This window comes from Salmo salar, chromosome 01 (genome assembly GCF_965601325.2).
Source record: "Salmo salar chromosome 01, fSalSal1, whole genome shotgun sequence".
Classification (NCBI taxonomy): Eukaryota; Metazoa; Chordata; class Actinopteri; order Salmoniformes; family Salmonidae; genus Salmo; species Salmo salar.
This window is the reverse complement of record NC_138291.1, coordinates 10654843-10674764: the sequence shown is the minus strand read 5'-3', so window position 1 is coordinate 10674764 and position 19922 is coordinate 10654843. Positions and strand designations below refer to the sequence as shown.

The window sequence follows — 19922 nt, the reverse complement described above, 5'->3', positions numbered from 1 at the left end:
ATAAACAAATTTAGTCAATTTGATAGATTTGCTTTACACTAATATTAAATAAAGCAGTTCTGTCTACCACACAATAGAACTAGCAAATGCATGATTTATTCAGTCCCCCAAAATATACAGCACCACACCAATTAACAATATAGCAATGCAAATTAATATGGAATGTTTTCCTTAACTTAATTCTCACATGTAAGTGTTAAAAAAAAAAGTGCATCTAAGTAAAAAAAAGTGACATTCTCTAACTTGAATAGCCACAACTTCAACATCAATGTACTATCAACTTGTTCTGCAGAAAAAGATGATCAAAAGTGCCCGTTTTTCCAGTGTCATGACCCTGTCCAGAAACCACTCCTAGCCACCTGTGTAGAACAGCAGGTATAAGCAATAGTGTCTAGGCTAGGGGGGTGTTTCTGGTCATGGACCAACTCCCCTCAGGAGGAGAATCCCCAGCCTCCATTTTGGTGACACACTGCTTCTTCCTGTGGCCACAATCTTGTAGTGTCTCTGCTCCTGGAAGACTTAACTTCCTTTTGAAGACACCCCTGAGGGGGATAGTATTGTCGGGAGATTTCTCTGGTATCCGGACATTGGGGACAGAGGTTGCTGCCCCCACCAAAGTGGGAAACACCGGTGTGCAAGGTGAGGATTTAATAGTGAGCACTCCTGAGTCTGCAGATGTCACAGGGCCCCGCCCCTTGCTGTGGCTGCATGTCCAAAGCTCAGAGTCACTTGCTGATCTCATCTGGACATCAATGAGATGAGGCTCCGTTGGGCCACCACTTTTGATCACTTCTTTGAGGATGACAGTGGGAGGGTGATTGTTCCTTCTTTGGCTCCTGCCCCAATACCTGCAGCTCCCCTGCCTCGGTCGCCTGGGGCCAGCGTTAGACTCATCCGAATCTTCTGAGCTCCCGTCATATGGGTCCAAGGACTGAAGCGAGATGGGTATTTTATAGTATTAAGTATAGTATGAATGTAAGTGATTTGCTCATCAATGCTTGTGAATTGCAATCCTACTTACCAAAGAAAGCCACGAATATCGTCCCACCGGCTTGTGTGAACATGTTAGCATCCTTTGAATGGGTTGTCTGCTCTCTGGCGCACTACTTCCACATCCCTGATCAGAGTAACATTGTAGAAACTAGTTAAAATGTTATAAAAATAAAAGGTTTTTAACTTGTATCAAAGGTGAGGGCATGCTAGTTCTTGGTCATGACTCCGTTCCATTACACAAGGCATCTTCTGTACAAGGGAGTTTAAGAGGCCGATGCTCAATCTGAACATTAACATGAGTCACTTGCGGTACAGTTTTTGGATGCATAAAGAACTTAACTTTAATATCAGAAAGAAAAAAGTTCAATTGATACACATTGATAGGTTTAGTGTTCCCACACGGCCATATCTCCCTGTTATTGCGCTTGTTTACGGAAGACAGGAGGCCACCACCTGTGTTTATTATCTATCTAATGTCCCCCGAACACCGGTGTGTCAGCGTAACTCAAACTGTAGCGGAAGTCATTTCGTGGATGAATGGCGCTTAACCAGTCTTTTTTGTTGTATGCAGTTAGAAGGCAGTGTAACTGCAGTCTTTTTTTCATAAGGGTAGAGTTTGAGAGGTAAGTGCATGCATGTTCATAATTATTGTAGACTATGCCTACCATAACATTTTACTGTCAGTCAAAAGGACATACAATGAGACTTACCATGGTGCTGGTATCAGACCACCTTGGACTGACATCGGACTCGGAATCAGTACTGGACTCCACTTTACACAGCTCCTACAATAATAGTGTTAAAGAAAAGTTATTACATATTACTCACCTCAAAGTTGTGGCACAATAATGTCTAACTAGGCCGACAGGCGTTGACTTTACCCGTCTAGAAAATACAAAATGTGCATACAACTACATCTTTGTATTTCCTCACCATGTATTTGAATGCAAGCTTATCCACACTACTGGGGCTACTTTCAACAAGACTGTCATCAGGAAAACCTGCGAGTAATATAAATCCATGTTTATTTTATAAGGTAAACAATCAGTAGGCCTAATTAGAGTATTTTCTTCTGTCATCACAATTAATAACGTGACCTACTGTGATAATAGGCCCACGTTTTTTTTTAAACATTGGTTAAGTTAAACTCGTCACGTTTAAAAACAAGGTTTTTCTGCAGAAACGCACGTCTATTCGGATGAAAACCTAAAGTATGTGCATAAGTCTGTATGCATTCGGTTTTCATTGTTCACTGCCATCTGTAAACACTGACACTCAATTCACCCAAAATTACCTGGAAGTGAGTGTTGCTGCTGCCGGTTCGTTGTCGCCATGGTTCTTTGATTGACCACCAACTTCACAGATTTGGACAGGTGCGCCTTGTCGGCATCTCAGCTGAATACTGTGAATTGATTGACTCGTTTATTATTGGTTCATTTTAAACAGGTTATTTTACCTTTATGCCTCGTTTACCAAGGAGAGAAACGTGAGTTTGCCAGTATTAAACTTCAATTTAGAACAAAAACTTTTTTTTTTAATGGTTTTCATCTGTTCAACTCCTGTCTATTTGTTTCGGTCACACTCACCCATGAACGGTGATGCGCATGCTCCATGCGTAAGATCCGGGCTCGAGGAAGGATGAATGTTATTGTTAATTTTAAAGATGGCGGCGGCGGAGGGAGGAGGGAAGGAGTTGAACGAAATTAAAACTCAGTTCAATACACGGGAAGGCGTCTATAAACTCCTCACTCACTCCGAATATAGCCGCCCCAACAGGGTGCCTTTTAATTCCCAGGGTTCAAACCCGGTCAAAGTCTCTTTCGTTAACGTCAATGACCAGTCTGGTAACGGCGACAGAATCTGTTTTAATGTGGGCCGGGAGCTGTACTTCTACATCTACAAAGGCGTTAGAAAGGTAGGTAGCTAAATATTATTATAACAACTTGCTTATAATTGATGTGTCTTAATTGATGACCACAGGCCAGTGTTGTCCAATTTTCATGGTTTATGACTAATGCACAGCACTGTGTCCAATACCACCACCAGTCTGTTCTGACTGCACAGTCCACCTCGTCCAAAAGTGTTGTGGTATGCACGGCGAGCCAGCTAGCAGACTGGCTAACTCTAATGTGACAGTCACAGTTAGGTTGTAACACCTATCAACGCACCATGGACATGGTGGACATTTTACTAGAATCCCAATATTGGCAGTGAATACATACTAGTGAAATCACAAGTGTGACCTCTATTTGTACTTCCACTTGGGTGATGACTTACAGTGCACGGATGCCCTGTCTGATGTGACCTAGGAAATCTAGCCTTGAAATGTGTAAAGCTAGCTACATGACTTCTTAAACAACAGTTGTGGGGTCAAGAACAAGGTGTTGTTGTGAATTAATTTGCACAATAACTTGCAAATTCACATGCATATGAAGATGTTATATAACCTCAATCTAAATCTGCATACAAGATTTCCATTGAATGGTTTTGCATTAACTTCCAATGATGTGGTGACGTAGGAAGTACTTCATGGAGTTCAATCAGACAGACAGAGGGGCATCTTAGTGAGTCGCTGTGAACTTTTGGACATGACAAGTTGATAATGCAGGGCTACAGGTGCTTGATCCTATTTTCCTCAGTGTGGCAGATAGTAGACCAAATCTGTAGTTTTTCCATTTCTTCCAAGTGTGTAAACAGATCTAAACATCTACAATATTCACAAGGACTATACAGGTGCAAAAATTCTATTTTGCCCTGTTTATCAAAACTTGTCAACAATCAACTGACTGGCTTTCTTGATGTCTATACTATTCTCTCTGGTATGCAATCTGGTTTCCGCACAGGTTATGGATTGTGTCACTGCAACCTTAAATGTTCCTTAATGATGTCGTCATTGGCCTTGATTCTAAGCAGTTGTGCTGTTATTTTTATTGACTTTGATACGGTAGACCATTCCATTCTTGTGGGCCGGCTAAGGAGTGTTAGTCTCTGAGAGTGGTAGTTAGTAAACCAAGCCAAAGATCCCTCAAAGAGTGCAGTGTATAAAGTCAGAACATCTGCTGTCTCAGCCACTGCCTGTCACCAAGGGAGTACCCCAAGGCTCAATCCTAGGCCTGACACTATCCTCAATTTACATCAACAACATAGCTCAGGCAGTAGGAAGCTCTCTCATCCATATATGTGCAGATGATAGTCTTATACTCAGCTGGCCCATCAATGGATTTTGTGTTAAATGCTAAACAACAAAGTGTTTTTGGTGTCCAACAAGCTTTCTCTACCCTTAACCTTGTTTTGAACACCTCCAAAACAAAGGTCATGTGGTTTGATAAGAAGAATGCCCCTCTCCCCACTGGTGTGATTACTACCTCTGAGGGTTTAGAGCTTGAGGTAGTCACCTCATACAAGTACTTGGGAGTATGGCTAGACGGTACACTGTCCTTCTCTCAGCACATATCAAAGCTACAGACTAAGGTTGCATCTAGACTTGGTTTCCTCTATTGTAATCCCTCTTTCACCCCAGCTGCCAAACTAACCCTGATTCAGATGACCATCCTACCCATGCTAGATTACGGAGATGTAATTTATAGATCGACAGGGAAGGGTGCTCTCGAGCGGCTAGATGTTCTTTACCATTCGGCCATCAGATTTGCCACCAATGCTCTTTACAGGACACATCACTGTACTCTATACTCCTCTGTAAACTGGTCATCTCTGTATACCGGTCACAAGACCCACTGGTTGATGCTTATTTATAAAACCCTCTTAGGCCTCACTCCCCCCTAGCTGAGATATCTACTGCAGCCCTCATCCTCCACATACAACACCAGTTCTGCCAGTCACATTCTGTTAAATGTCCCCAAAGCGCACACATCTCTGGGTCGCTCCTCTTTTCAGTTCGCTGCAGCTAGCGACTGGAACGAGCTGCAAGAAACACTCAAACTGGACAGTTATCTGAATCTCTTCATTCATAGACTCAATCATGGACACGCATACTGACAGTTGTGGCTGCTTCACGTGATGTATTGTTGTCTCTACCTTTTTGCCCTTTGTGCTGTTGTCTGTGCCCAATAATGTTTGTACCATGTTTTGTGCTGCTGCCATGTTGTGTTGCTAGCATGCTGTGTTGCTGCCTTGCTATGTTGATGTCTTAGGTCTCTCTTTATGTAGTGTTGTCTCTCTTGTCGTGATATGTGTTTTGTCCCATATTTTATTATTTAAAAAAGAATAATCCTGTCCCAGCATGAGTCCTTTTGCCTTTTGGTAGGCTTATCTGACTTGCCTAGTTAAATAAAGTAAAAATCTATATTTAAAATACTAAAGCGTGTACCTTTCTGATATTTCCTAGCTGGGATATACTATTTGGGCCTATGGTTGGAATAGGCCTATGCAAAAAACAGCTGAGCTGTCTGGAGACACAAGAAAACTTTCCGATCTGCTGATAGTGTCAACCATTCACCAGTGTGACTGTTATGCTAGTAAAGTCACTGTGAGGCCTTTTGAATAAAGCACAAACCCAAGAGGCTAGAGTTGCATGCCCTGGTCTGATTCTTTATGTCAGTATTGTTCATAACACACAGCATCAAGCCCCCAGAGACACTACGTTGTCATGTAGGCCTTTATTTCAGGAAGATATTTTTTAAGGGTGTCTTTTTGATGTCCTCTGATTTATTACAATGGATTGTACTGTAATGCAATTAAACTATTGACTTGAAAGGCCACGTCATAGACCTAGTTACCACTTCAAAAGGCCTTTCGTGTTTGCTGTCATGTTCAAAGAATTCTGTGTCATCGTGAGCACTCTACTCAAGTTGGCTTTGTTGCTTTTGCATGCTTGATGCTTTGATCTGCGATTTTGATCAAGAGCCGAAAACATTGAAAAGGTTACTGCCCTAATCTTATGTTTTTTTGTTGTTGTACTCTTCTCTTTCAGGCGGCTGACTTGAGCAAGCCTATCGACAAGAGGATATACAAGGGAACACAGCCCACGTGTCATGACTTCAACCACCTGACGGCCACGGCGGACAGCGTCTCCCTGCTGGTGGGCTTCTCGGCAGGCCAAGTGCAGCTCATCGACCCCATCAAGAAGGAGACCAGCAAGCTCTTTAATGAGGAAGTAAGTTGTCATGAAAGTCTCAAGAAATGTAAAGCCACATAAAGCTGTGATTGGCTAAAACCACCATAGATTGGGGTAGAGAGAGAAATGGCGTTTTGTTACTGACTTCAAATGTAATTTTTTGACATAACTCAATGAAAGCCATTGTTGCTTACATTTGCATTTGAAATTGTTTTTTGTTCCTTCTCTCCCTCCTCCCTTTCTCTCCCAAAACGCTTTCCCCAGAGACTAATAGACAAATCTAGAGTGACTTGTGTAAAATGGGTGCCCGGCTTGGAGAGGTTGTTCCTAGTTGCTCATTCCAGTGGAAACATGTACTTGTACAACGTAGAAAACACGTGTGGCACCACGGCGCCTCACTACCAGTTGCTCAAACAGGGCAAGAACTACTCTGTGCACACGTGTAAGAGCAAGTCCACGCGCAACCCTTTGCTCAAATGGACGGTGGGCGAGGGAGCGCTCAACGAGTTTGCCTTTTCACCCGACGGGAAGTTCCTGGCGTGCGTCAGCCAGGACGGCTTCCTTCGGGTCTTCAACTTTGACGCGGTGGAGCTGCACGGGACCATGAAAAGCTACTTTGGGGGTCTGCTGTGCATGTGCTGGAGTCCGGATGGAAAGTACATTGTCGCAGGGGGCGAGGATGATCTGGTGACCGTGTGGTCGTTTGTGGACTGCCGGGTTATCGCGCGCGGTCACGGACACAAATCATGGGTCAGCGTGGTGGCGTTTGACCACTACACAACCAGCGTGGAGGATGCAGACCCTATGGAGTTCAGCGGCAGCGACGAGGACTTCCAGGGCCAAATCCACTTTGGTCGCGACCGGGCCAACAGTACGCAGTCCCGGCTCTCCAAATGCAACTCCACGGACAGTCGGACAGTACACACCACCTACAGGTTTGGCTCAGTGGGCCAGGACACTCAGCTGTGCTTGTGGGACCTCACAGAAGATATCCTTTTCCCCCACCTCCCGCTTTCCCGGACAAGAACACACACCAATGTGATGAATGCTACCAGCCCCCCGGCAGGAGGTGGAGTCGCTGGTGACATAGTGAACAATGTGAGTAATAACCCTAGCACGAACGACAGCGGCGCCAACACCCCCAGTAACTCCCTCTCCTCTCCCCTGCCACGCTCCAACAGCTTACCGCACTCGCCAGCTATGACTGCCAACAACAAGAGCAGTGCCATCGCCTCGGGTGTCAGCAAGTTCGCCACGCTCTCCCTTCACGATCGCAAAGAGCAGCACCAGGAGACAGACCACAAACGGAACCACAGCATGGGTCATATTAGCAGCAAGAGCAGTGACAAGCTCAACATGCTCACCAAATCCAGAACAGACCCTGCAAAGACTCTGGGGACACTGCTCTGTCCCCGCATGGAAGACCTACCCCTACTAGAGCCTCTTATCTGTAAAAAGATAGCACATGAGAGACTGACTGTCTTAATATTTCTTGAGGACTGTATAGTGACAGCTTGTCAGGAGGGAGTTATTTGGACATGGGCGAGGCCTGGAAAAGTGGTAAGTTCTTTTTGAATAGAATTTAAGTTCTGCATAATACCCATGCATTTCTCTTTGTGGTTAGTTTGGGCACTGCAAGGGTCCATTTTGAAAACTTTAATATAATTGTGGACATTTTGGACAGCATTGTGTTGGGATCTCCTACACATGCACTATGTCACATCTCAATCTGTCTGTATGTGTGTGGTTTGTGTTCATCTGTCACCCCATGCAAAGCCCATACATTTTCAAAATATGAATAATGGTTAGACGCTTGTATGTTATGTACAATCAAGTCACCTGGTGGATAAGTAAGTGCACTTAGGCAGCCCTCCTTATTAGTGGAAAGAAGACATTGATCCCAACCGAGTGTGTTTGTGTGCATCGGCTCGAAAACACCCATATTGACAAGTTACCATCCCACAATGCACCGCAGCATAACCAAGCAAGAACTCTGCACGCTCACCCACTACACAGATTCTTTCAGCTTTCTATGTTAATGCATTATATTTACTGCATGCACTCACTAACTACTGTGCAAAGGCCATTTGAATGCAGGAAAGTGGGAGAAGGAAGATGGGGGGTGATTCATTTGATGCTTTGAGAACTTTCCCCAATGCCAAATCTCCTTGTTTTCCTTTCCAGGGTTTGTCATCCCAAAAGCAAGCCGTCTCTCCCAGTGGAACGATAATATAGCCAACACTATTTCTGCTGCTAAGAATCCTGCATTACACCAGAGCCTGGTGCTGCTCTTCACCCCACAATGCATTGCAAGTTTTTTCCTTTTATTCTTTTTCCTTTCTCTTGTTACTTTTTCTATTGTCTTTATTTATCATTCACATGGCCTAGATGGTAGAAGTATTCAAATACAGAAATGGAAAGGGTGTGGAGACATTTTGGACAGTGTTTCTAATGTATTGTCTGGACTTTTAAAATGTAATTTTTTTTAAATAATTTGTCTATTTTTGCTCCCACATCTCACAAGACTGTTTTCTGGACTTTGAGCTTGGCTTAGTTAGATGCAAACCAATGAAATGATGCTTGTGTTTTAAAATGAGAGTTCACCCAACTTTCATAATTCCTATGCAAATGGTCCATGGACCAGGAGTGACTGCCACCAGCCGCTACCGTAAAATAATGGCGTTCCATAGTCTAAAAACTGCACACAAAAATCAAGTCGTTTAGCCTTTATGACTTTGCACTGTCAAAGGGTATTACATTTGCTAGAGTCCCAACTATTTTCTTGACCAAGCTACACACGATCACAGGTTTCGGTGTGCCTTGTCTTCCGTTCAGAAGGCAGTCTCAGTCATAGTAGGTGTCACTCCTGGCTCATAGGCTGCATTCAAGGTAAGAAAAAGATTAACAAATTACATTTGAGTGAACTAACCGTTTAGCATCCAAGGATTTGCCTCTAACCAAATTCTTTACAAGTGTTTTTTTTTTAAATAGAATCTCCCCATTGAGAACTTTGCACAGATTTTGTTACAGTGACTGGTAAAAGCACACCTACTATGACTGAGACTGTCCTCTGAACGGAAGACAAGGCACACCGAAACCTGTGATCGTGTGTAGCTTGGTCAATACTAAACAAAAATATAAACACAACGTGAAACAATTTCAACGACAGTTCATACAAGGAAATCAGTCAATTTAAATAAATGCATAAGGCCCTAATCTATGGATTTCACATTACTGGGAATACAGATATGCATCTGTTGGTCAGATACCAACAAACAAAAAAAGTAGGGGCGTGTATCGGAAAACCAGTCGGTATCTGGTGTGACCACCATTTGCCTCATGCAGCGCGACACATCTCCTTCACATAGAGTTGATCAGGCTGTTGATTGTGGCCTGTGGAATGTTGTCCCTCAATGGCTGTGCGAAGTTGCTGGATATTGGCGGGAACTGGAACACGCTGTCGATCCAGAGCATCATGTCTGGTGAGTAACGCAACATGTTGGTCACATTTTTAATGAGCTGAAATAAAAGATCCCAGAAATGTTACATACGCACAAATATTATTTCTCTCAAATGTTGTGCGCAAGTTAGTTTACATCCCTGTTAGTGAGCATTTCTCCTTTGCCAAGATAATCCATCCACCTGACAGGTGTGGCATATCAAGAAGCTGATTAAACAGCATGATCATTACATAGGTGCACCATGTACTGTGGACAATAAAAGGACACTTTAAAATGTGCAATTTTGTCACACAACACAATGCCACTGATGTCTCAAGTTTTGAGGGAGCGTGCGATTGGCATTCTGACTGCAGGAATGTCCACCAGAGCTGTTACCAGAGAATGTAATGTTCATTTCTCTACCATAACCTGCCTCCAACGTCGTTTTAGAGCATTTGGCAGTACATCCAACCGGCCTCACAACCGTAGGTCACGGACCACGTGTAACCACACCAGGCTAGGACCTCCACATCTGGCTTCTTCACCTGCAGGATCGTCTGAGGAAGGGTGGGGGATTCTCAGAAGTATTTCTGTCTGTAATAAAGCCCTTTTGTTGGGAAAAACATATTCTGATTGGCGGTCCTGGCTCCCAAGGGGGTGGGCCTGTGCCCACTCATGGCTGCGCCCCTGTCCAGTCATGTGAAATCCATAGTTTAGGGCCTAATGAATGTATTTCAATTGACTGATTTCCTTCTATGAACTGTAACTCAGTAAAATCCTTAAATTGTTGCATTTTTGTTCAGTATAGTTTTATCAGTGGAAAATGGCTTTACATTTTGGGTGTGCAATAACTCTGACAGCTGTTAGGAGGAGAAATGATTAAAAGCCTTTTATATCTAGTAAAGGAACACTCTACCCGAAAACTATTTTTGGTATTTTTTTTATTAGTCCATTGTTGATATAGTCCCAATGTTTTGCATGTCAGCAATCAAGTTTTCAAGATGTGTAACTTTCGAAATTCAATATACCGGCTGTATTTTGACTTATACAGTACCAGTCAAAAGTTTAGACACCTACTTATTCAAGGGTTTTTCTATATTTTTACTATTTTCTTCATTATAGAATAATAGTAAAGACATCAAAACGATTACATAACACATATGTAATCATATAGTAGCTAAAAAAGTGTTAAACAAATCAAAATATATTTGAGATACTTCAAAGTAACCACCCTTTGCCTTGATGACAGCTTTGCACACGCTTGGCATTCTCTCAACCAGCTTCACCTGGAATGCTTTTCCAACAGTCTTAAAGGAGTTCCCACATATGCTGAGCACTTGTTGGCTGCTTTTCCTTCACTCTGCGGTCCAACTCATCCCAAACCATCTCAGTTGGTTTGAGGTCGGGTTATTGTGGAGGCCAGGTCATCTGATGCAGCACTCCATCACTCTCCTTCTTGGTCAAATAGCCCTTACACAGTCTGGAGGTGTGTTGGGTCATTGTCCTGTTGAATAACAAATGATAGTCCCACTAAGCAGATACCAGATGGGATGGCGTATCGCTGCAGAATGCTGTGGTAGCCATGCTGGTTAAGTGTGCCTTGAATTCTAAATAAATCAGTGTCACCCGCAAAGCACCACCACACCACCTCCTCCATACGTCACAATGGGAACCATACATGTGGAGCTCATTTGTTCACCTACTCTGCGTCTCACAAAGACACGGCGGTTGGAACCAAAAATCTCCAATTTGGACTCATCAGACCAAAGGACAGATTTCCACCGGTCTAATGTCCATTGATCGTGTTTCTTGGCCCAAGCCAGTCTCTTCTTCTTATTGGTGTACTTTAGTAGTGGTTTCTTTGCAGCAATTTGACCATGAAGGCCTGATTCACGTAATAAGAGGTGGCAGGTAGCCTAGTGGTTAGAGTGTTGGGCCAGTAACCGAATCCCCGAGCTGACAAGGTAAAAAAATCAGTGTGGCAGATGGTAGACCATAAAAGATAATCTGTCGTTCTTCCCCTGAGGAAGGCAGTTAACCCACTGTTCCCTGGGCACAGAAAACGTGGATGCCGATTTAAGGCAGCCCCCCGTACCTCTCTGATTCAGAGGGGTTGGGTTAAATGCAGAAGACGCATTTCAGTTGAAGGCATTCAGTTGTACAACTGACTAGGTATCCACCTTTCTCTAATGTTGATGTCTGTTACTTGAACTCTGTGAAGCATTTATTTGACTGGTACAGTAAAACTGGTAACTCTAATGAACCTATCCTCTGCAGCAGAGGTAACTCTGGGTCTTCCTTTCCTGTGACGTCCTCATGAAAGCCAATTTCATCATAGCGCTTGATTGTTTTTGCGACTGCACTTGAAGAAACGTTCAAAGTTCTTGAAATGTTCCGTATTGACAGACCTTCATGTCCTAAAGTAATGATATGTTGTTTTATCTTTGCTTATTTGAGCTGTTCTTGCCATAATATAGACTTGATATTTTCCCAAATAGGGCTATCTTCTATATACCACCCCTACCTTGTCACAACACAACTCATTGGCTCAAAAGCATTAAGAAGGAAAGAATTTCCACAAATTAACTTTTAACAAGGCACACCTGTTAATTGAAATGCATTCCAGGTGACTACCTCATGAAGCTGGTTGAGAGAATGCCAAGAGTGTGCAAAGCTGTCAAAGGCAAAGGGTGGCTACTTTGAAGAATCGCAGATATATTTTGATTTGTTTAACACTTTTTTTGGTTACTACATGATTCCATGTGTTATTTTATGTCTTCGCTATTATTCTACAATGTAGAAAATAGTAAAAAAATTAAGAAAAACCCTGGAATGAGTAGGTGTGTCCAAACTTTTGACCGGTACTGTATATCTTAACTTGATTGCTGGACATGCAAAACATTTTCGGACTATATCAACAATGGACTAATGAAACAAATACCAAAATATTGTTTTTGTGTGGGGTTTTCCTTTAAGCATTTATTGTAATTATTTCAGATGAAAATCTGCTCTATCGTAGTATTGCAATTCAGTGAGTTATCGGGGTAATAGCAAATTATTACTGTAGTGTAACTTCTAATCGTTTAAGGAAATTGTTATATTTCTAATGCAGAAAAATATACATTAATTATATTAAAATCTTGAGTATGCAGTTCTTTTCTCTTGTACAAAATTCATGCAGATGTATTTTGATATACGAGATTAATGTATTAAATGCTCGAAATAAACGCATAATAATCACAATGTGCAGAAGTCAGACAAAGCAGCTGTCAACTTCACAAATATTATGAAGCTCAGGAAGTCTTATAGACTAAGATAAAGAAAATATATATTTTGCTTACCATCAGCAACGCTTTTCTATGTGTCCAAAAAGACCCACAGCAGGACCTTGTTCCGTGTGACGCCTATTTAAGGAGTTAAGTGACTCCACACTAACCACAGAAGGAACGAATGGTGAAGTGAATATATTTTTGGATTGTGGTTAACGTTTGACACTTTTTTTTATTCTTAATTAAAAAGGTATATATTCTATTACACTTGTATTGTTAGTGATTTTGTTTGTCTATTTTTATTGTGCAGATTGATTTTTATAAGTGCTTGGTGAAATGTTTTTACATTTGGGTTGTAAAGATACACTTCATGAAACACACTTTCACTTTGCTTGTTCCCATACAATACGTGCTGGGATAAGTATGGACGTACACAGTATATGCCTTTCATATGTACAATAATACCTCTGTCTCAAATGACTTAGAAACAGTCTGTCACAGTATTGGAAAATCTTATGTAATATGTCATAGAACAAAAGGCAAAACCATCACAGAACTTAACTTACAAAATATGTTGCTTTTTCTCAATACAGTTTCTACATGTTATACTCTTATGGCAATGCAGTAGTACAGGGGTAGGCAACCCTGCTCCTGCTGGAACTGAAGGGTTTCGTTCCAACTAGGCACCACATCTGATCAGTTTAGTGATTGCCTATATTCAACCCACCTGGTCTTCCGGGTTGGTTTAATCAAAACCATGACGTGCCTGCAGCTCTCCAGGCCCAGGGGCGATACTAAAACACATTGAGAGTTTGTTGGTCATGTACTTGACTATTGCTTTGGAAGTCACAGGTGGTCTAGGAAATCTACAATTTTGATTGTATCGTAAAGAAATGCTCTGTGAGCAAAAAAATACAATTTCCAAAAATCTGATTTTATCTAGCACTGGGATACAATGTACTGAATCATGTGCTGAATCAATGAACTTACCAAGGTACTAACACCTGATCTTTCATCATTTTATTAAATACCCTGAGTGTACAAAACATTAGGAACATAGTTGCACCCCCTGCTTTTGCACTCAGAACAGCCTCATATTTCTCATTGAATGGACTCTACAAGTTGTTGAAAGTGTTTCGCAAGGATGCTGTCCCATGTTGACTTTAATGCTTCCCACAGTTGTCAAGTTGGATGGATGTCCTTTGGGTGGTGGACCATTCTTGATACACACAGGAAACTGTTGAGCGTGGAAAAACCCAGCATTGTTGCAGTTCTTGACACACTCAAACTGGTGCACCTGGCACCTACTACCATATCCCGTTCAAAGGCACTTAAATATTTTGTTTTGCAACTTCACAAACTGAATGGCACATATACACTATCCATGTCTCAAGGCTTAAAAATCCTTCTTTAACCCGTCTCCTCCCCTTCATCTACACTGATTGAAGTGGATTTAACAAGTGACATCAATAAGGGATCATAGCTTTCACCTGGTCAGTCTGTCATGGAAAGAGCAGGTGTTCTTAATGTTTTGTACATTCAGTGTATATCAGAGCTCCTCATTGAAGTTCTGCATTGCATGCGAGTAGTCATTAGCTCACTTTTGAGCAAATTTATCAACAACCGTTAATAACATGACACACCTAGTTAGGAAATGGTTGGGTTATTAACGGTCAATAGGCATCTTCTCATTTGCCTAACACTGATGACAGAGTCAAATATACTTTGGGGATCATGTTGTATTTCATCTGCCGGAATGATGACTTATACAAATTAACCCTGGTAATTATTGCTATGGGACATTCCTTTGTCCAACACCATGTTAGCATTGCTCACCAGAAAGCAGCAGGCTTTGAAGTAGCGAAGTAGCTTTGTTCAACAATGTCTAACCAAATCAGATCTGAGTATGTACAACAGGTCTGTTGAATAGCAACAGTTGTTAAAAATTGGGTCTCTCAGTAGCCACCAGGTTTCCTATCCAGAGGAGGCATGTAGTAGGTCTTGAAAGCAGAGCAGTGGGATTCATCCCTTGGCTGTTGGGTAAAGAGGAGATAAAACGGGGTTAACAGAAATATATGAACACATGGACGCTATTCTATTGAGTCCTGAGGCTGTATATCAAGGGTCTCGGAGTAGGAATGCTGATCTAGGATGTGTGTTGCTTTTTAGATCATAATGAATAAGATTACATGGATAGATGGGGTCTGATCCTAGACCAGCAGTCCTACTCAGATTCTTGACACATACAGCCTCAGATTGTCTTTATGATGTGCAATAAAGTCATGTCTGTACAGGACATTTTGTCGTAGGGAGTAGCCATACTGGTGATTAGAGCGTTGGGGCCGAAAGGTTGCTGGATCGAATCCCCGAGCTGACAAGGTAAAAATTGGTCGTTCTGCACCTGAGCAAAACAGTTCCCCACTGTTCCCCAGGCGCCGAAGACGTGGATGTCAATTAAGGCAGCCCCCCCACACCTCTCTGATTCAGAGGGGTTGGGTTAAATGTGGAAGACACATTTCATTTGAAGGCATTCAGTCGTACAACTGACTAGGTATCCCCCTTTCCCATAGGGATGTCCTAAAATGTACACCGTAATACAGTGTGTTTACCTTAGCCAACCGTGAGTGGCACTTTTTTGATGTGATGGCTGGGAGGGACCCACGGTGAGTGATGGTGAGAACTGGCACTGTGCTAACAGGGTAGGTAATCTGGGGTGCAGGCACTACCACATTGAGCTTTGGTAATTCCACCTGTGGGGCGTTGCGTCTGATCAGAGGCTCGGCAACGTGCTTAATGTTGTGCAGAAAAACAGAAGAATATTATGCCATCATAAGGGACTATAGCCCCATCATAGTAGGGAAAAGTACATCCAAATTATGGAATATTGTCATTTTCCCAGTATGTAGCATATTAAAACATTTTATCCTACCCTTTGTAATGTGGTTGATTACTCATAAAATGTGATGTTGGGTCAACCTTTTTAGGAGATGTGTCCGTCTCTTACCTGCCTCCTGCCCTGTCTGGCCATGCGCCGCAGGTGATCCACAGAGTGGGGGGTCCCACTGCTCTCTCCTCCCTCTACAGTCACAATGGCTCTGCGCAGACTATCAGCTCTCCTCTCCGCCAGCCTGAGACAAGGACAGGAGGGAAGATAGCATTTACCATATGAATTCAATTAAATACTTTATCTCTCATACTACAATTATAAAGCACAGTATGTCTATGTATTTGTTATACAGTACAGTTTATGTGCTTACCGTAGCTCTCTAAAAAAGATGTGCTGTAGCGCCGCTCTTGCGCCAATGCGCTCCTCTGGGTCGTAGGTCAGCATCTGGTAGAGCAACGACAGACTGGGTGCTGAACAGTTTGGGATGAGCTGAGATATTCCACTGCCTTTCCGCAGAGGGAAGTCAAAACGCATCGCCCTAGACCTGTCAAAAAAATGTATGTACAACACTGTCACTGAGGACAATGGTTTCCACTGAACATACTGTAAGTCATTGGTCTTCATTACATGATAAGCGTATCTAACAAACGTACTGAGGGAATTTTTGAAGGAGACTGCTGTCAGGTGTACCCAAAACATCATGGATCTTGGTCACCTGATCCAACTCATTGGTTCCCGGAAACAGAGGGCTGAGACTGAAATACACAAACATTATCGTCTGTGATGTCAACAAGGCTATTTACACGACAGCAGCTGTTCACGAATGTCTGTGGCTTCGGCCGTAGAGGAACACAACGCTAAAGCCATAACCAAAGTCTCCTACTAGAATGGACATAAGCAGTTCTGTATCTAATTTGATGATCGATGAAAGGTACCTGATGATCTCATAGAAAACACATCCTACACTCCACATGTCCATCTTGTGTGAGTAATAGCCGTCTGTGAGGAGGCACTCTGGGGCTCTGTACCAGCGGGTGGAGATGTACTCTGTGTAGGGGGGCTTGGAGTGCAAACTCCTGCATGAGCCAAAGTCTCCAAGTTTGAGCACGTCGTGCTATGGAAGCAACCAACCAAGTCATGGACAACATATGGTAAACAATGTAACAGTAACAGTTCTGATTTACCAATCAGCAGGCAAGGTTTTCAGCATCATTCTTTTTTTTACTTACTTTGATTAGAATGTTCTCTGGCTTAACGTCCCGGTGAAAGATCCCGTTGCTGTACCAAGATAACAACAGGGTACAACTGTTTACTTTTAGGGGAAGCAAAAAAACATACCCTTAACACCCTCTGTCTTTCGTCTGTAGGAAATGTATTTATACATGGACAAGATCCCATCTCAATATTTTCATTCTTACCTATGCATATGATCGAGTGACTTGCAGAGTTGGTACATGTAGTGTCTGATTTTACTTTCTGGCAAAGGTTGCTGCCTCCCTGCAAGTGAGACAAGTTAGCAATACACAAGATAACTGAATGGGAATAGTATTTGATGTGCTGTAGTTACAGTTGTGGTAGACGTTTTATGTCATTCACAGTAGCAGTTTCACTGTGTGTCTGACCTCGTATGAACTCATAGATGTTCATCTCCATCAGTTCACATACCAAGGACAGAGTCCCTGACTCTTTGTCACTGTAACACATTGAATTAATCAGACAAAATTACCAAGTTATTATTCGGTTGAGGCTTCACACAAACAATTTAAAAGACAGGGACAAACATTGTACTCACAATATCAATTCATGCAGCTGAATGATGTTTGGGTGAGGGTTCAGTCTTTTCATGGCCTGGACTTCTCGCAGGTTGTTGGCCTGTTCCAGGCTGAACAACAAACCAAAAAACATGTAGCGAAACCTGTTATTAACTCTGTAACAGACTGATAACCACCAACACATGTTAAATTAACTTTCTTTACATTGTTGAGAACATGTATCATGTCATGACTTATTTTCAAAGACGATTCACAAAATGGAGTAGTTAAATTGAGAGTAGTTAGCTATATAGGTTAAACGTTAATTTACAGGCTTAGAAAAATCTGTTCTAAAAAGCAACATTGTGCCTAGCCGAACTCAACCTCACTGGGTCACAGTCAGGGCATGTTGACAGTGACTTCCAGTTGGATAGGTAAGGGTGTCATGCTGCTAGCTCAAGATTCAAGGTGAGGGTCCACACACACAGAGGACGTGGAGCACCCCAAGGCAAACAGCAGGCAGCACCCCTGATAGTTAGTTACCTGCTGAGTGACTGCTTCATCGTTTTACACGCATAATACTTCCCATCTTTCAGGTTTTGAGCCTTCACCACTTCTGAAAATGTCCCTTCTCCAATTTTGTTGATTATCTTGTAATCTGCATAACAAAACAGTTTAGACATGTAGCTAACGTTACTCTTGTAATAATTAAGAAAAAAACATGCAGCTCTAGCTAGCAGCTGTCTAATGTTAGCTGTATAATTATATGAGAATATGAAAAGTTGCCTGGAAAAAGAATTTGACATGCCACGATATTTCCTAGCCAATGTAAGGTTAGCTAACGCTAGCTAGTAACGTAGTACAGGCAAGCAAGCGATCAACGTACTATCCATTCTTCAAAGTGTTCACTGCACAGAAGTAGATTATCCATACTAGTCCTATATTTAAATAACACATTGCGATAATTTCATGGAACAGCCGTGTTGTGGCAAGATTGCTAGTTGGCTGATCTAGCGAGCTCCTCCAAGACTGAAAGGCTGGAGAGAGAAACGCCTTGCTGCTCTAGCTAGCCATGTTAGCTGGGCCGTCACCTTGGTAACCAGGCACGCCTCACCCTCAACTCTCTGACCTGAAAACAATACATTTACGCCTCGATCACACCGACATTGGAAAATTGTTACGCAGCACAATTTGGATATGTGTGCAACAAAAGTTCAACATTAACCGTCTGCTACCATCTCTGTCAAACCGTCTACGCATATGTTAGATAAATCCAACGTATGCACCACACATAACGTACTAATTAGGCCTCTGTAACGCAATAGTGCAAGGCACACGTAGCGTTCCACTGGAAATGAATGTACTTCTGGTGTACCAAAATGCAAAACACAATCGGTGTGATTGAGGCGTTACAGTGGCTGGCTGGGTGGCTATCTATGCAGAACAAAAATATAAACGCAACTTGCAACAACTGGGTGAGCATAGGCCTACCTAGTTGGGAGCTAGGCCGACCCACTGGAGAGCCGGGCCCAGCCAGTAAGAAAACGTTTTTCCCCACATAAGGGCTTTATTACAGACAGAAATACTCCTAGGTTTCATCAGCTGTCTGGGTGGCTGGCAAGATCCCGCAGTTGAGGAAGCCGGATGTGGAGGTCCTGGGCTGGCATGGTCTGCGGTTGTGAGGCCGGTTGGACATACTGCCAAATTCTCTAAAACAACGTTGGAGGTGGCTTACGGTATCAAAATAAACATTAAATTATCCGGCAACAGCTCTGATGGATATTGCTGCAGTCAGCATGACAATTGCACACTCCCTCAAAACTAAAGACATCTGTGGCATTGTGTGACAAAACTGCCCATTTTAGTGGCCTTTTGTCCCCAGCACAAGGTGCACCTGTGTAATGATCATGCTGTTTAATCAGTTTTTGGGCTATTTCTGGGCTATTTTATTTCAGCTTATTAAACATGGGACCAACACATTACATGTTGCATTTATATTTTATATTTTTGTTCAGTATATATATATATATATATATATATATATATATATATATATATATATATATATATATATATATATATATATATATACAGTTGAAGTCGGAGGTTTACATATACTTAGGTTGGAGTCATTAAAACTCGTTTTTCAACCACTCCACACATTTCTTGATAACAAACTATAGTTTTGGCAAGTCGGTTAGGACATCTACTGTGTGCATGACAAGTAATTTTTCCAACAATAGTTTACAGACAGATGTTTTAATTCTTTTTTATTACACTTGTGATTCACTGTATCACAATTCCAGTGGGTCAGAAGTTTACATACGCTAAGTTGACTGTGCCTTAAAACAGCTTGGAAAATTCCAGAAAATGATGTCATGGCTTTAGAAGCTTCTGATAGGCTAATTGACATCATTTGAGTCAATTGGAGGTGTACCTGTGGATGTATTTCAAGGCCTACCTTCAAACTCAGTGCCTCTTTGCTTGACATCATGGGAAAATCAAAAG

The 19922-nt window shown here is 42.2% G+C and overlaps 3 protein-coding genes across 4 annotated transcripts; 1 reads left to right on the top strand and 2 right to left on the bottom strand.

Annotated features, from left to right (window-relative positions):
* Positions 1-22: 22 nt before the first annotated feature.
* Positions 23-2661, bottom strand: LOC106611540 (uncharacterized). Its single transcript, XM_014211879.3, has 6 exons — positions 2580-2661; positions 2288-2395; positions 1927-1994; positions 1704-1778; positions 1022-1117; positions 23-931 (listed from the first exon to the last, which is right to left on the bottom strand). The coding sequence occupies exons 2-6, from the start codon at positions 2325-2327 to the stop codon at positions 392-394; spliced, it is 819 nt and encodes a 272-aa protein (XP_014067354.1). The 5' UTR covers positions 2328-2395; positions 2580-2661; the 3' UTR covers positions 23-391.
* wdr20a (WD repeat domain 20a) lies at positions 2629-13038 on the top strand. Its single transcript, XM_014211373.3, has 4 exons — positions 2629-2908; positions 5924-6106; positions 6332-7627; positions 8252-13038. Exons 1-4 carry the CDS (start codon positions 2636-2638, stop codon positions 8300-8302), a joined length of 1803 nt encoding a protein of 600 aa, XP_014066848.1. The 5' UTR covers positions 2629-2635; the 3' UTR covers positions 8303-13038.
* Positions 13039-13274: 236 nt separating this feature from the next.
* Positions 13275-18521, bottom strand: mok (MOK protein kinase). 2 transcript variants are annotated; one of them, XR_001330063.2, is made up of 13 exons: positions 18301-18521; positions 17958-18072; positions 17456-17545; positions 17286-17356; positions 17082-17160; positions 16893-16941; positions 16599-16777; positions 16317-16418; positions 16034-16207; positions 15781-15904; positions 15386-15565; positions 14613-14809; positions 13275-13570 (listed from the first exon to the last, which is right to left on the bottom strand). XR_001330063.2 is itself a non-coding variant. In XM_014210955.3 (12 exons), the coding sequence occupies exons 1-12, from the start codon at positions 18305-18307 to the stop codon at positions 14732-14734; spliced, it is 1248 nt and encodes a 415-aa protein (XP_014066430.1). In that variant the 5' UTR covers positions 18308-18521; the 3' UTR covers positions 13275-14731. The 2 variants fall into 2 exon arrangements, 1 of the variants encoding a protein (XP_014066430.1); XM_014210955.3 differs by having other exon boundaries at positions 13275-14809.
* Between the last annotated feature and the right edge of the window lie 1401 nt (positions 18522-19922).